This window comes from Dermacentor silvarum, chromosome 2, assembly GCF_013339745.2.
Source record: "Dermacentor silvarum isolate Dsil-2018 chromosome 2, BIME_Dsil_1.4, whole genome shotgun sequence".
Taxonomy (NCBI): Eukaryota; Metazoa; Arthropoda; class Arachnida; order Ixodida; family Ixodidae; genus Dermacentor; species Dermacentor silvarum.
In genome coordinates this window covers 73,432,974-73,447,526 of record NC_051155.1, presented here as the reverse complement: position 1 = coordinate 73,447,526, position 14,553 = coordinate 73,432,974, and the positions used below count along the sequence as shown (strand labels likewise).

The following is a 14,553-nucleotide window of genomic DNA, read 5'->3' as shown; positions in this document are numbered from 1 at the left end:
AGTCCGGAGCTGTTGAGCACGGTCGCCTCCCAGTCCTCTCGAGTTGGGTGGGGAATAGGGGAAAGTTTGGGATCGGCTCGGAGGTTCTCGACGAGATCAGAACAAGACACTTGTCGAGCAGCGTCGGAAGTCTTTACCACCTTCTCGCCTCGCAACATTTTTATATAAATACGCATTTGGTGCCGCAGCTAAACGTCGCCTCCCCTTCCTTCCTCCCGTCCCCCTACGGCCTTTCGTGCGACGGAAGAAGTCGCGTTTGCTCTTATACATGGTGATTGTAAAGGAGGAAAGAGATGCTTAATTTTGCAGCCCTTCAGGGAGCATGGCGCAGAACGCGCGTTTGCTCTCCGCCGTGCATTCGCTCCCCGTGAACGCACGCTTTCACTCGCACATACAGGATACGGCGCGCGGCGACAGTTTCATCGCCGTTTGACGTTATACGGAACCCTACGGCGACGGCGACGGCAGAAATCCGCTTTGAGTGTCCATATAACTGCTATCGCAATAAAACACGGTACAAGACGTAAGTTTATACCTGTGGTGCTCGGCCGTCAGAGGTATTACGGCCGAACGCCGTAGGTCTTGCAATTGTATCTTGCACAATGTTTTCAATGTTTTTTGTCTTTTTTTCATTGAACAGCATGGCTAAAGTTATCAGGGACACCTTGTATGTTCATGGTCCCGCAATGAGAAATTTGCAGGCCACCCGCCACATCCAGCGGGTAATGGACACGGTACTGGCTGGCTTGAAATGGCAGACCTTTCTTGCCGAGATGGACGACGTTAGCGTCTTGGCCGCAAATTTTGACGAACTGTTCCGGCGGCCGACTTGGAACAGTAATGGAGGTAAAAGATGGACATTAAAGGGTTATAGGTTAGGGTAGCGGATCGCTATCGAAAGAAGCCAAAATTATTCTGCGAGATAGAAAGAGTGCCTTGTTATCCTCAATGCTGCGTTCATATTGCGTATATCTATGCGGTAGGCCGTTTACTGTCGTAAACAACCACCACACCCAGTGTTGGCTGCTACATTTGAAGAACTATTTAGGCTGCCTTGCACGGTGGAGCCTCCGACTGCAAAAGTGTGACATCACCGTGACTAACTAGTCTGGACGGCAACACAGTGATGATGTCTGCTTTCTTGCGCTTCAAATCACCCGCCGCCACGCCACGATCAAGACGTGGAAACATTGACGGCAACAAAAAGCGCCGACGACTTTGCGTAACAGCCTTGAACAGACCCGGAATTCAGAAGCCTTGGCGAGTATTTAGAAGGCAAGACCGACATTGTGCCGAAGATATTTAGGCATGCATTGTCTTCAATTTCGTTGCAAACCAACGTCCTTGTGAAGAAGACTTTCTCAACAGTCCAGCATTCACGTTTCATTGTACATTAAACACTTCGGCCAGAGCTTCTGCATGTAATGAATGACGATCCAAACACTCAGCACATTAGGTTTAACCACGCGCTCGCGAGTGTACAAGAGAAATACAACTGGCAGGAAGGTTCTCCATTAGTGTCAAACCGAATCAGAATGCGATAAGGACCAAGACAATATACCATAAGCAGAAGGTGATTTTACTAATACAACCCGTCATGGTGGCTCAGTGGCTATGGTGTTGAGCTGCTGAGCACGACGTCGCGGGATCGAATCCCGGCCACGGCGGCCACATTTCGATGGGGGCGAAATGCGAAAACACCCGTGTACTTAGATTTAGGTGCACGTTAAAGAACCCCAGGTGGTCTAAATTTCCGGTGTTCCCCACTACGGCGTACCTCATAATCAGATCGTGGTTTTGGCACGTAAAACCCCATACTTTTTTTACTAATACTTTCAAATGAAGCTTTTATTGCCTCATAAGTGTCGGTGCCGTTGAAGGTGTGACCGCAAAGAAAGAAAACACCGTCTGACGCAAGTCTCGCACAAGTGAAAGTAAACGACGGGGAAGGCTAAGTGAAACGCGTGAGGCGCGCTCCCGTAACACGCGACGGGGGCACCCAACCAGGAGTATAGGCGCGCGCCCGAAGACGGGCAAGGGAAGGAAAGGGTCTCTCCCGCGTTATGTCGGGTCTCCTTTTCAGTGCACGCTCGGCAAACGGATGGGAAGGTCCCGTTGTTCGGTTGACGGCAGAATAGTCCGCTTTCCAGGAGAAACGCTTTCAACGTCCCCGGGAGCAGGCTCGCGCTCGCCGTGCGGATCCTGCGTTCAAGGCAGCCCAAGCCTAGCCTCGGTTACAGCGGCAGGCAGCGGATCCCACATTAAAAGCCCGTCTTACCGAAGCTCAGCATCAACGAAGGGCAGCGAACCCGGAAGCCAGGGAACGCGACACCCAATTTTGAGGTTACGACAAGCTTAGCGTGCCCCCCTGTTACCTGGAAGGGAAGGGCCGACGATTTTTTTTTTCTGATAGCAATTGACGGTCGCTCGAGGCGCGTTCACGCCGGTCGCCGTTGCCACAGTCGTGTTGTACCCCTATAGACGGTGCATGTGCTTCCCAAGCGCGAGAGGTTCGAGGGTTTCCATAGACGCGTAGTGTGTTCGGCTGCAAAAATGACGTAGCCAGGTTGACGCACAGTGAACGCTTCTCCGCGGGGTCTGCTCGGAGGTGCAGCCAGCGCAATGTTCTGCTTCCCGCTGCTGGCATGAGCGTTCTGCGCGCACTCACTGTGAGCACTCAACCGTTCGTGCTGAAGTGCGATCTGCATTTATTGGTCTGAGAGAAACGGGCAGAAACGTCAAGCTGACGTTATCTGACATTTCGCGGGGTGCGGACTTACAGCGTTGGTATTATCTCGGTTGCCATCCAAGTGCGATTTCTGTGACGCCGCTGCAGTGCTCCTCATTATGCTATGTGTTCTGAAACGCCTGTTAGTTGCCAGGGCGCTGTTGCTGCCGCCCAGCAGCCGGTGGCTTGCGTACTGCTTTAAACCAGTATATCACACCTGTATATCGTTAAAACACCGCCTGAGGGGTTCAAGAATATCGCTAAACCTTGCTATCGCTAGTCCTGCAATATCACGTAGGAAAGGTGCACATCTAACCCAGGGGCTTAGGCGCCGCCATGTTGCCGCGCCAGCTGCACAAGCTCCGCAAAGCCCACGAAGCTCAGTCCAAGAATTGTAGTGCATACGTAGCCCGGGAAGCTGTTAGCTGCATTTGGTTTATGCCTGATCTAGACTAGATATATTACAGTATACGCAAGGCCTCTGCGTACAGCATGCTAAAGCTGTCTCCGCAAAAGGTAGTATGCAGCGGAAAGTAAGGCACGGAGAATAGAGAGAAAGAAACGTTTATTGTTGAAACAGTCTCTCGAGCGAGGCCCAGTATCAGTATCACCCTGAGGTGGGAAGGTTCCTTAGTTCAGGAACCCTCTGGCTTCGACTGCCCTCTTGGCCCTGACGACGGGTTGTCGCAGGTCTTCCAGGTCCCAAAGGGCGAGCTTGGCCTCCCACGTTTCGACTAGGTGGTCTTCGTTTGCTGGTGCTGCTCGGTTCGCGTCCATTTACAGCTGCATTTCGCTGTCTTCATGCCACAGGCATTCAAGGAGCAAGTGTGCCCGGGTGTCGGGTACGCTTCAGAGTGCGCAAAGGTAGCCGTGGAGCGTCGGGTAGAGCCGGTGCATTATAGGTCCGTGAGTGTACGTATTTCTTTGTAGGCGTCTGAGGATCACGCTTCTTTATTTGCCGAGTTTGCGTGCGGTGGAGGGTACCCCCTGCGCACAAGCATGTAGCGTTGCAATATCGCCGAATAGTTGTTGGGTACGGCCTCCGACTCTTATGCCGCGGGTCGGAGAGCGTGTGGAGCGAGGGGAGCCCGGCTGACGTGCTCGCGGGCAGCGGCTGGGGCCGCTTCGTTCCCTTCTGCTCCCGCGTGCCCGGGTACCCACGTTACACAGGTGTATGGGACGTCGTTTTAGTATCTTGAGTGCATCGGCCGAGATGCGGCCCCTCTAGAAGTTTCTATAGGCGGCCTGAGAGTCGGTGAAAATGACTGCTGTGTCTGTACATGTGGTGGTGGCGAGAGCGATTGCCGCTTCGTCCGGCGTTTCCGGGTTGCGTGCCTTGACGGTTGCCGATGCTAACTCGCTGCCTCGGGAGTCTACGACGCTGAGATCGTACGCGTTTCGAGAACAAAAAAGTCATTGGCCTGCGCGGCACACCCAGCACAGTCACAGCGCAAGCTGGTGGAGCGGATTAAGAGTAGCAATTTGGGCACCACCCACAACAGGTTCTTTGCGGCAAAGTCTCCTCGCCTCGTTTTGACGAGCGCGGTCACAACTGCCCCCCTGGCGTCGACGGCAAGATCCGGTTTGTAATGCTCTTTGCACAGCAGTCTGCTGAGCCCAATATGCTAGGTTGTAGCCGCACACATAGCTCTACGATTCGCTTCTTCAGCAGCGGTTCGTACCTTGCGAGGAGACGCCGAGAGGTACCGAGAATACGTGGCGCTCATCTCAAATCGGGATCGCCTTTACGGCGCGCCTCGTCTGAATCGCATCACGTCCGTCTGCGCCTGTGCACGCGGCTTTTTCAGGCGCGTTAACTAGATGGTGCCACCCTACTGGCGGAGGCATGGGTCGTCTGCGCCTGCGTGCCTGCCTAGGGCGCATTTATAGGGTATTTTTCTGACCCTGATAGCAAGCGCTTTCGTTGCTCAGTGGTAAAAAGTATCCGACTCCCACGCAGCGGGCCTGGGCTCGATCCCGGTGGAGACCGAGTACTTTTTTTCGCATTTCGGGCAATAGCGATTACGCGGTGGCGGCGGCGGACAACAACGCGAACCGAAACGGCTATTAGAATGAGCCCATAACCGCATACGTTGTAAAAAAATGGGGGCAGCTTCACACTACTGGTGCGAAGACTGGGCAAACGCAAAGCTGGCGAAGCCACCTAGGTTTACCTTGCTTCGGTCAAGTTTTTGCAAGGTTATGCTTCGAGACTCGGCCACGTTTTGCGCAAGATCACCCCAGAATCACCGACAGCCCAAGGAGCAACGAACACTCGGTCATTAAAGCATCTAGACGCTCAAACGATTTTGCTCGGTTTCGCGGGCTCGTAACTCCGGATCTTCCGCAAATCGCCGACGTTTCGCCGTCGCTTCGGCGGCACGATACTCGGGATCAGACCGAAGTCGTCACACTCGCTCTCCAGTAGCAGCGCGGCAGCGTTCGAGCCGCGCTTCTCGTTTTCCGGGAGTGACGCTCTTCTTCGGGGCTCTTGTGTCGCCGCGGTGGCGACGCAGAGCTCTATATCCCACGGATCGGCGCAGAGATGTCACGGCTTCGCTCCGCCATTGCGAATCCGTGGCCGCCACTCCGCACGGCGCAGTGACGTCATAGTTCGGCAAAGCTAAGGCGAAGCGATGCGGCGCACGTGTTGACATCACGGCTCACGCAACTGCGGCGACGCTCGGCGCGGTGGGCGCAGCTGCGGCTCGGCGTTGCTAGGCGACGCGTGGTGATGTCATCGCCAGGCGGAGGTTTGGCGGCGTACACTCGACGGACCATACTCGAGCTTAAGCACCTTCGCCAGTTCACAGGGGTATGTGCCATTGCGCTTGGACCCTTTCTGCACTACCTCCAGGATCAGCCAACATTTCGGGCGTACACCACCGGACTATCTCCAGCTAAACCAGCTTCGCTGTTAAAACCGCGGCAGGCAAGAAGGAAAGGTCATGTTCTTGTGGGCTACAAAGAGACCATGAGAATTGGCGTTGGTAATGTATAGTACCACGGGCTGACTGGCGCCTGAGTAGAGCATGCTGGGCACTGAAAGACAAAATTTGTAATGTCAAGCCCACCCTCTAGGTAGCAGTATATATACGTGACTCAATCTTTACTTCCTGTTCAGTTTAGGCGACAATCATTACGATTCTAGTTACTCTTGGTAGTGTGTTAAATGGATGCATATGATGTTTCCTGCTTCGGCGGAAACATTATTTCCATATTAAACTGCAATTGTAAACTGATAATATTATTTCCAATTTACCCAATCTATTTTCCAAACCTTACTGACTATTTCAATATAGCTGGTGCAAGTATCACAATTGCATGGACCTGTATGGTTCGAGCACCAGTAATGTACTAAGAAAGCGTTATACGCTATTCTTAATTGCAAGCTAGCGTAGAGCTTCCTTGAAGCACGTTTTGCTTGAAACGAGAGGGCAAACATAAATGTGTTTCAGCCCGCGAGCAATTTGTACTACACAATTCCGTGAAACGTTGGGTAAGTGCATACAATCTCCAATGCTTGAGTGATGTTACTGACGTCGTATCCCAATTCACACATGTTTACCAAGACGTAGAGGTACTCCAGAGCGTAAGTGTTCTTGGAAAGTTTGAAGCACCTATAACTGAAGCATTGCACCGCCTTCTCATAGCAGTCGAAGTTTCTGAGAGGTAGTTGTGAACCTAGAATAGCGGTTGTATGCTCCGCACTTCCTCCGGAAGCTAACTTGGCAATTTCTGTGATGGTGCTTTTCAGAAACGACCTATTACGTACTGTTCGTTCCAGTTCACGCTTCAATGAATCCTTGGTTGCGTTGTCGGAAGCCTTCGCTAGTTTCTTCTCAAGAATGACAACGGGGACATCGTAGCTATAGACTGGATCGCTGAGAGCCGCGGCGTGTACGATAGGCTTATGTCGCTTGTTTCCCTGAAATTGGCTCAGAAGGAGTCTTGCAACACTAAAGTCGCCATACTGCATGATGTGGCTTGTACTCGTTACATTCCTTACGAACTCAAACTGATCTACCACTGTCCTTTTGCGTAGATCGGCCCTTTCCGAGTCTCCCATCCAAAGCAGGCTGTAGCAGTCGCCCAGATACGTGTGTCTCCCCATGTCTAAATAGCAGGCTTGAGAATTTTCAAAAGGATTCGCTGCTGTTGTGGCATAGATGCTGACGTTGGCAGGCAGCAAGCCATCAAAGATGGAGCCTGACTTGCAGGCTTCGACGTATAAAACCATTTTGTCAAACTTTTTTTGTTCGTGCATTTCAATGATTGCACTGACGAGCTGCCTGGCATGCAGTACTTCGTCAGGAAACATGAGCAAACCTGGTGCACCATGGTCCACAAAATTAATGAAAATGTGATCGTTGGGCCCACTGGAAATTACCTTTCCACTTCCTCCTTTTACTTTCTTGCCTTGAAGAACGTCTAGAAAGTTTGAAGGAGTTACAAGGTCCCCTGTGTAGTCCTTGGGAACTCCACGGTATACGTCTGGGCCGTTTGGGTAGTTAATAATCACCCCAGGAGTAGGATTCAAGCTGTTGTTAGCAATGTCATCTTTCATCATGACCACAATGTGTTCATCGGGGATGCCGTGGTTGTGCAGCACTTGGTAGGCGTGGCAGATGTCCGCTTGGTGGCGGTAGTTGTTGTAACCATCAGAACCGCAGACAAGGAGGGCCCACAATTTTGCCTCATTGGCGCCATTAGCCTCTTGTGACCTTGCTGTATCTGAAGCCACGGCAACCACCAATGTCAATGAGAATAATGTAGCGAACAACGATGCACTACTGAGCATGCCTAGTAGTGGTCTACAAGCATACTTTTCTTCGGTCGGCCTTCGGAAGTTTCTCACGCCGTTGTCAAGTCCTGCAGAAGAAATGGTACTAATTAGTTGGCATGTTGCACCACTTAAAGTAAGCTGGCGGCTCAAGCAAGAATTTACGTTATGCGGACAAGCGAGCGTTCACGGGCTTTAGCTGAAAATGAGAAAAGGTTGGTCATGACAGCTGACCTTACATAAATATGTAAATGTTGTTCCTTCATAATTGTTCGTAATATGCACTATGTCTCTGTTCCTGCTTAAACGATGACCAGCATCCAATGCATGTAACGTGATTTACCGCAAGCTTTAAAATGCCAAACAGGTGATGTGCCAGGACCGGAAATCTTTCGATGACTTCAACGATGGTTGTAATAACTAATTTCTGTGTCTTTCCTCTGATTCGTCCGGATCACTTTATTTCATGCAGGCAAAATGAAGGGCTTTATGTGCAGCGCCAGCTATAAATGTAAATACTCAAACGTTTTGCACAACGAGTGTAATCGCAAAGTGAGTGAATAGAAATATGCTGCCGTGCAAACGGGCACGTCAGAAGAGTGCGCCATAATTATCTGGCGCAACTGGTGACACCCACTTCTGGTAATGTTTTATCAACAACAAGATAATGGTACGTTCTGTTGCAGACGAATGAATCTGACTCAGTAAAACTTTCTGCTGGGCGAGTTGGTTCATACTTGCAAAGGAAACGGTTATGCGCAAACTAAGCACGGACACAGTAATAGACACGGACGAGGACAAACTTTCAACTAACTTTATTTTTTCCTACGTTGTCAATATATACTCTCAATGACGTATGTACAATAGGGGGGATCACATGACACACTTCAAAGATTACAACATGCCGCGCAAGAACATCATCTCAGTTTCCTTTAAAAAAATTGATATATCACTTATACAACCATCTCCTTTTGACGAAATATATAAGGTCCCCGTGACTTGGAGTAGCATTTTCAAATGCGTACTCCTTTCGTATCGGAATGGCCAATAGCCCACTTGGTGAATTCTGCGGGTGCAACGAAACAATCGCACACCTTCTTTGTTTCAACCCACAGAGAGCAGCACTCTCAGCGACAACACATCAACCGGACAAACACCTAATAACAGAAAAAAGCATCCTTGGAAACTGGCCTACACAAACAACGGCGCGAGCCGCCCTGAAGGCACTGATGCGTTACTTAAAAGACACCGGACTCAGTGACAAATTGTGACTCTGCCCTGTGTTACGTAGGCTGGAACGTTGACACTATGCAACGCGATAACGCCTTCGCAGACTGCGTGATAGTGCCCACAGAAACAGTTCTGTTTTGTGTGTGTGTGCGATTTTCTTTTCTTTCCTTCCTTTTTTATTTTTTATTTCTACTTATTTTTCTCTCTCTCCTTTCGCATCCCTTTACCCCTACCCCGGTACAGGGTAGCCTACCGGAGATAACCTCTGGTAACTACCCTGTCTTTCCTTTATCTTTTTTTTCTCACTCTCTCAACAAGCATGGTGTAACGCGCGCACAGGCAAACATAAGCACATTTCACTCGATGACTGCGGACACTCGTTGTGAAAACGATTGTTAGAAGGAAAGCGGTGGCAGCAGCAGCGATCGAATTGACCTTCGTGCGGCCTCTCGCTTCAACGCGAACTAAGCGGCGAGATAGCACCTCATTCGAAGCTTTCAGTCCTCGGCGCACCTAGACTCATGGCACTAGCTTGTCAAAGCCACCCATGAACATGGAAGCATGGTGACACCTCTATGACGTCCATGCAGCGGCTACGACGAACAAAGAATGGCGTTGATCGAAAAATAAAGGCAGTAAAACGACGACGGCATGACGACGACATGCAGGCAATCAGGTGACTGTGAGCGAATTACAATGATTCTGTGACGGCGCCAGCATGACGACAACCGGATGACGAAGCTAAAATGACGACTATGGCACGAGTACGACGGCATGAGAGTGACGGTATGACAACGGATGCATGATAGCGACAGCGTGACGATGACGCAATGACGACGACATGACAACGGCGGCACAATCACAATTCAATGAAGACAGCATAAATACATTAGAATGATTAAACGGAATGACGTTGATGGATCGACGAAGGCGCTATGACGATGGCAAGTTGACTTAAGGAGACGTTGCTGAAGTGATGACGATTGCACGACAACAACTGCAACGTTACACGCCGTAAATACGAATAATCGTCTGTCCTCGGTTTCGTGACCCGACAGAAATAAGGCATTGTAATTTGACGGCTGTCATAGGCGCAGGCAAGGCAACGTACGCAACAGAAAGGGGCAATTGAACGTTATCCTTTTTTTTTCCTGAATAGCTCATTTGATTGAGAGCGCATCGTATCCTTATATTCCACAACAGCTAAAGGTCGGGATAGGTGGTCGTTATTCATATTAAAACATTTTAGCGCAGAAAATACCAGGACTTTAGAGAAGCATACATGGACAGCGGCAGCTGCTTGCTAGCTGGTGCTTGTGGTTGGGTGCAATATCTGTTTACTCGTGTCGCGTATACTTTTAGTGCTTGCTGTTCTGCATGGGCGTTTCGACGGTCACGCTTTGTGCAATATACAGGTGTGAATCAACGCTGTCCTTGTGTACTCTCTGCTGCTCCTATTTTTCCCGCGTTGAAATTTCTTAACGCGAACCATATAAGCTCTTACACTTTTTGTCCGCACCTCCTCCTCCTCGTATTCTAATAATATATATGCACTTACTGTTGCATACCATCGTTGTACTCAAAGGGCGTCGTAAAAAGGAGGCTAATTCAAGTGCATCTCACATCATGTGACGCATCTCATATGTTCTACGAAGTGCGCTCATCTGAACATGTACGATCTTGTAACCGCATGCTAGAACTGCACGTTTAGTACTAAATGAATGCTGCAATCCAAGGGGACTTAGTTACTCCCTAATGGAATAAACAACCAAAGATTTTTTCTCTAAAATAACCGAAAAACAATAAACATATTGTTCTGCTGAAATCACAGAAATACATGCTCACAAAAAACAGAAAAGAAAAAAATGTGCTTCGGAAATTGACATGCCTTCTCATTTTCTTTTTCTGTAGAACACTTTAACAGTGCAGCCATCGACGTCTTGCATAAAGCCGAAACCCTGTTCCACAATAAGGCGACACTCCATGGTTTTCGACCGGCCCTGTTAAGGATAGACGCTGCCAAGGTCAAGGAGCCGGTTGCCAGCCCAACTACGGTGTTGTGTGTTTCATACTATTTCTCCAGCCTTCCTCAACTGACATTCGACATACCGATTTATAGAGCAGCATGCTTGCCGTGAATGACGTGTGTCAATGTTTCTTGTCAAGGATGCAGCCATGCAACGGTGGCTACCAACAAGCGACCTGATCGTATGGCCGAATATAACGTTAGTGAGCTCAAACTTCAGCTGTGCTAGATGACACCGAGATTGCCGCATGCTGCGTTTCTTGGTTTCCATCTTTCATGCAAAGCAATAGCTTTCTTTGGCGCGTCTCATCATTTGGCCGTTTGTGAACTTTTTGCGGTTTCTTGTCAAAATAAAAAAACTAAATGTCACTTGTTCTTACTAGAAATAAGTTAAATAAGACGCTTGGCGCGCTAGGTTCGTCACATACCAACAATTTACTTATAAAAAAGAATGAGCCATTCAACTATATGAAGGTGCATGATCAGCGATGCTGTGTAGCACGTAGGCGCACTGCTCCTCGGCAGTCCTGACTATACGCGCCCTCCCCATTACGACAGCAGAGAAGTGAAATTCAAAATGGAGACCGGCAACTTCCTGGTTTTTTATATAAATTCGCGTGGACGACAGGACCGCCACCCCGAGAAGCCGTAGGAAACTAGACACGCGTGACGTTTCGACGCCACCACGGGTAGCGGAAGGAAAGGAAACTAGATACGCAAGCGCTTGGGATGCCGGCAAATAGAGGACGGTGCGAACGTAGACATGGCTGCGGCGCAGGCCACACAGCGACAAATCTTTAGGAGACCTTTGTTATCTACCTGGGAGTCTACTGACGCTGAAAATGGTGCCTTTTGGTAACTACTATACTCAAAATGCACATCCGAGGGACGACGACGACCAGCTGTGGAAGACGACGACGAATGCACGAGTTGTGGCATGAGCGTGTTCGCGTGAGACCCGAGTTTCTGCGCGCTGAACAAAATGCACGGAACCCTAGCCATAAGCATCTTCGCTGTGAAAGTGAGCGAGTTCATCTTCTAGCTCACAATGCAATAAAGAATTCACGGGACGCGCTCATACCACAGAAATTTACTGCGCGTCTCTCATTGTATTGTGGCCCGGGCGTATTCCTACAAGGTCGAGCATGTTGTGTCTTGTGATTGAACTTGATTTAATGCTGTATAAATGTACCGCTTTCTCACCAAAGCTCCATATGGTGGCTCAGTGGCACGTTCCTCACTAAAATCTGCAGAACGTCTGCTGTCGTAATTAGGATATGTCACCCCAAGGTTGGTTCAGCCAGAACTTTGTTGTTTGTTCTGATGGAATTCGTTATGACGTAAAAGTCAATCCCATTGCGCGGAACCAAGCTTCAGCTTGCACGGCCATGCTATGGAGCGAACCCGCTATGCTTATAGAAGAATCCCACAGCAGGATCACTGAAATCTGCATCCTACAATGCCCCAGCTCACACACTTCCTACATGCGTCCTGCACTAGGCCCTAAGTCTATCTTTCACGATGATGACGGGAAACCTGTTTGCGAACAGGGCTATCGGCATTACTCGAAACGTGTATACGCTGGCTTCGAATGGTGCGCGAAGCTGAGTTACAGTAGCTCAGTCCTAATAAATAATCAAAAGAAAGCACTGACGCCATATTGAATAGCTCTACGTTCACTTTACGCCCTCTCGGGTCTGATATGTTCATTGAAACGGAATCCACACGCGTGTTCTTGCAATACAGAGCACCTTTAAAAACACGCTTCTTTCTTCGACAAAAAAAAAAACGTGTGGACGAAGGGATGTACATAATCCCTACAAATTTCAGACTAGTGAGAAAAACATCATTGGAAGTTTCTCTCTTTTTTACTTAATTTTGTTAAGTTCGGAAGACGATAACGGCTCAGACACAAAAAAAAAAAAAATCAGAGCCCTTCCACTAGGTGAAGATGGAAGGCCAGCGAAGCTATTGGTTTGGTTTAATTATATTACATTATTTATGTGCTGGTAAGTGTGAATGGTTGAAAAGACAGAATGCATAACTTCGTTGCGGCGCCGTGCGCCGTATGCTGCATGTGCGAGTGAAAGCGAGTTTAGGCGACTAGTTTCACACCACCTTGCATCATTGGCTGCAGCATGTTGGGCCCACGCGCGTACGGCTTTTCGTCGCTTTCGCACCGATTCGCGCTGTTTAGCGCGCCAGCATTCCTTGAAGGCGCGCTCTTCCTATTCGGAGCGAGCGACGCGGGTCTTACCTACTGAGTCCAAGGGCAACTGATGACGCCGCTAATTAGTTATGGCGTTTTACGTGCCAAAACCACGATCTGATTATGAGGCACGCCGTAGTGGGGAACTCCGGAAATTTGGACCACCTGGGGTTCTTCAACGTGCACCTAAATCGAAGTACACGGGTGTTTTCGCATTTAGCCCCCATCTAAATGCGGCCGCCGTGACCGGGATTTGATCCCGCGACCTCGTGCCTCAGCCCAACACAACCGCCACTGAGCAATCACGGTGGGTCTGACGACCATCGCTAGGAAAATGGGTATGTCAAAAGAGAATGAAACATAGCTATTGGTTGGTCGACTGTTTCTTTCGGGTCCTTGGCTCACACCCGAATACCCCTGGCTCATACCCGCATATCCAATGCGGGTATGCACAACACGTGGTTTTATTATCGTTAATCGTGACGTAACTCACAAGCATGTGATGCTATTGATGTAATGACCTTTTAGTCATGTTAGGTATAAATTCGTAACCTTCCATGACAAATTTTGTATATACAAAGCGAACGAGAGGCTAGTTTCCGACGCCAGAAATTGGTTGTTCTACGCGTCGTTTTGTCCTCGGACGCGATCCACCAGACCTAGTCATATACAGCTTCGCTGTAAAAAATCTTGCTTCCTGAAATCACATCCTGATTCGAGCAATAAACAATCATTATGAATTCTCGCTAAATTCTATGTTTTCCACCTACTTAGAGTCCATTCCCTACCAAGGAGAGACACATTTTTTGTTCGATCTATTGAGTAGACCACCACACTTCGCTTTGGACATCATCTCTCGATATTGAGCACCAAACTAACGAAGGTTTTTCTTTCGTAAGTGATCCTCGCGATTGGCTGGTCACCTTCGCTAACTATATGTTCGGCATCACGGCTGGTTTTCGGCCTCCTTCAAGAACAGCTCTAGCGTAGTAATGTTCTTGCGAATACAGATTGGCAGCACATATTACAGCAGAGTCTCGAGGACAAGTGTCAAGTTTCAGTTCTTACATCCATCCCTGAGAATTGAAATGCACTTGCTTTACGCTTTATCCCTGAGTGTGAAGTAAAACGTTCTAGGAAATTGCTACGTGAAAGGGTCAGCATCTGCGAAACAGGCACCAAATCCGCAAGGTATATTTGTTCGTAAGGGCTGTTTGGCAATGATCAGCTACGTTGGCCAATAATACGTTCTCGGTTGGGCGTCATATGCTCTTACAAACATTTTACCGTGAAGACTTTCTTGCAAACGCGGGTCCATATCTGTCGACACTATTTTGAATCTGACACTTTCTGCAAAATTCTAGTATTTGGGCTTGACCTTCAGCAGATATAAGTCTCAAATTGTGCTAATTATGTGACTAAGTTATGGTCGTTACAGAATTCGGTCATGTCGTTGTAAATGTGAAAGAAAATTAAAAATACCGTACGAATTCAGAAAATTTTTCGTTCCGATAGGTGCTGTCTGCCAGATTGGCCTGCTGTTGTATTCTGTACGCTTCTGTTTTCGAAGAATTCGA

At 48.9% G+C, this 14,553-nt stretch overlaps 3 protein-coding genes across 4 annotated transcripts in view; 1 reads left to right on the top strand and 2 right to left on the bottom strand.

Moving 5' to 3' along the window:
• The window catches only part of LOC125943063 (uncharacterized), a 108,204-nt gene that overhangs the window by 65,487 nt on the left and 28,164 nt on the right, over positions 1 to 14,553 (top strand). The window lies entirely within an intron of this gene.
• LOC125943062 (uncharacterized) overlaps positions 1 to 14,553 on the bottom strand; it is a 104,740-nt gene that overhangs the window by 73,673 nt on the left and 16,514 nt on the right. The window lies entirely within an intron of this gene.
• Positions 6,124 to 7,532, bottom strand: LOC119440169 (legumain-like). The gene has a single exon (XM_037705103.2). It carries the CDS (start codon positions 7,527 to 7,529, stop codon positions 6,204 to 6,206), a length of 1,326 nt encoding a protein of 441 aa, XP_037561031.1. The 5' UTR covers positions 7,530 to 7,532; the 3' UTR covers positions 6,124 to 6,203.

Bases quoted from the DNA above. Each gene is read 5' to 3' on its own strand.
- LOC119440169 (XM_037705103.2), bottom strand. From the start codon at position 7,529: ATGCTCAGTAGTGCATCGTTGTTCGCTACATTATTCTCATTGACATTG.